This window comes from Penaeus monodon, chromosome 27 (assembly GCF_015228065.2).
Source record: "Penaeus monodon isolate SGIC_2016 chromosome 27, NSTDA_Pmon_1, whole genome shotgun sequence".
Classification (NCBI taxonomy): Eukaryota; Metazoa; Arthropoda; class Malacostraca; order Decapoda; family Penaeidae; genus Penaeus; species Penaeus monodon.
Genome location: NC_051412.1, coordinates 14,383,523 through 14,384,557, shown reverse-complemented (window position 1 = coordinate 14,384,557; position 1,035 = coordinate 14,383,523). Strand labels below are relative to the sequence as shown.

Sequence of the window (1,035 nt, the reverse complement as noted above, 5' to 3'; positions counted from 1 at the left end):
GAGGGAGGGAAGGAGAAGGAGTTGAAGGCGAGGAAGAGGAAGATGATTTCAAACATTTCAACCCTTGAATTTCAAACGTTATAACCCTTGAACTTGAAACGTTTCCACCTTGAATTTCTCTCAAACGATCCAACCCTTCAATTTCAGACGCTTAAACCCTAACATTTCAAACGTTTTAACCCTTGAATTTCAAACGTTTTAATCCTTGAATTACAAACGTTTTAATCCTTGAATTTCAAACTTTCAATTCCAAACATTTCAATTTCAGAATGTCAAATGTTTCAACACTTGAATTTCTCTCAAACGTTTTAACCCTTGAATTTCTTTCAAACGTTCCAACTTTGAATTTAAAACGTTTCAACCCTTGAATTTAAAACGTTTCAACCCTTGAATTTAAAACATTTCAACCTCTGAAATTGAAACGTTTCAAGTCTTGAATTTCTTTCAAACGTTTCATCCCTCGAGTCTCAAACGTTTCAAACCTCGAATTTCGAACGTTTCAACCCACGAATTTCAAGCGCTTCAACCCTCGAGCTCCATACATTTCAACCCTTGAATCTCAAACCTCCTCAGAAACGAAGGCCCTGCCACCGTGTGGTGTGATATGTCCTCCTCGAATGGCGGCTGGACCGTGTTCCTGAAGAGACAGCAGCAGAATATCCAAGAGAACTTCGCCAGGCCTTGGGAGGAGTACACGGATGGCTTTGGTGATACAAACGCTGAACACTGGCTGGGTGAGTGGGATGACTGACAGAAAGGATGAACGCTCCTTGCGCGAGTAGGGTGACTTACAATTCAGTGATGAATGTAATGAATATTAGTTAGGTAAATGACTAATGCTGGACACTGATTGGGTAATGGGTGATGATTATATTCTCAATGATGAACCATATTTGGGTGAGTAGGATGACTGAGACTGATGCTAGGTAACTGGTGATGCCTTGCTGCACTGCACTGTGACGAATAAATTTTGAAGAGTGATTGAGTTACCGGTAGTAATGCTTTACATTTTTTTCGTGAATCAGGGACTTGAGT

The 1,035-nt window shown here is 40.4% G+C and overlaps 1 protein-coding gene across 1 annotated transcript in view; it reads left to right on the top strand.

Annotated features, from left to right (window-relative positions):
* LOC119590598 (fibrinogen C domain-containing protein 1-like) overlaps positions 1-1,035 on the top strand; it is a gene marked incomplete in the record, with an annotated part of 13,721 nt that overhangs the window by 10,618 nt on the left and 2,068 nt on the right. Inside the window, 1 exon segment of the mRNA XM_037939274.1 lies at positions 574-734. Within this exon segment, the coding sequence (XP_037795202.1) occupies positions 574-734 (161 nt within the window).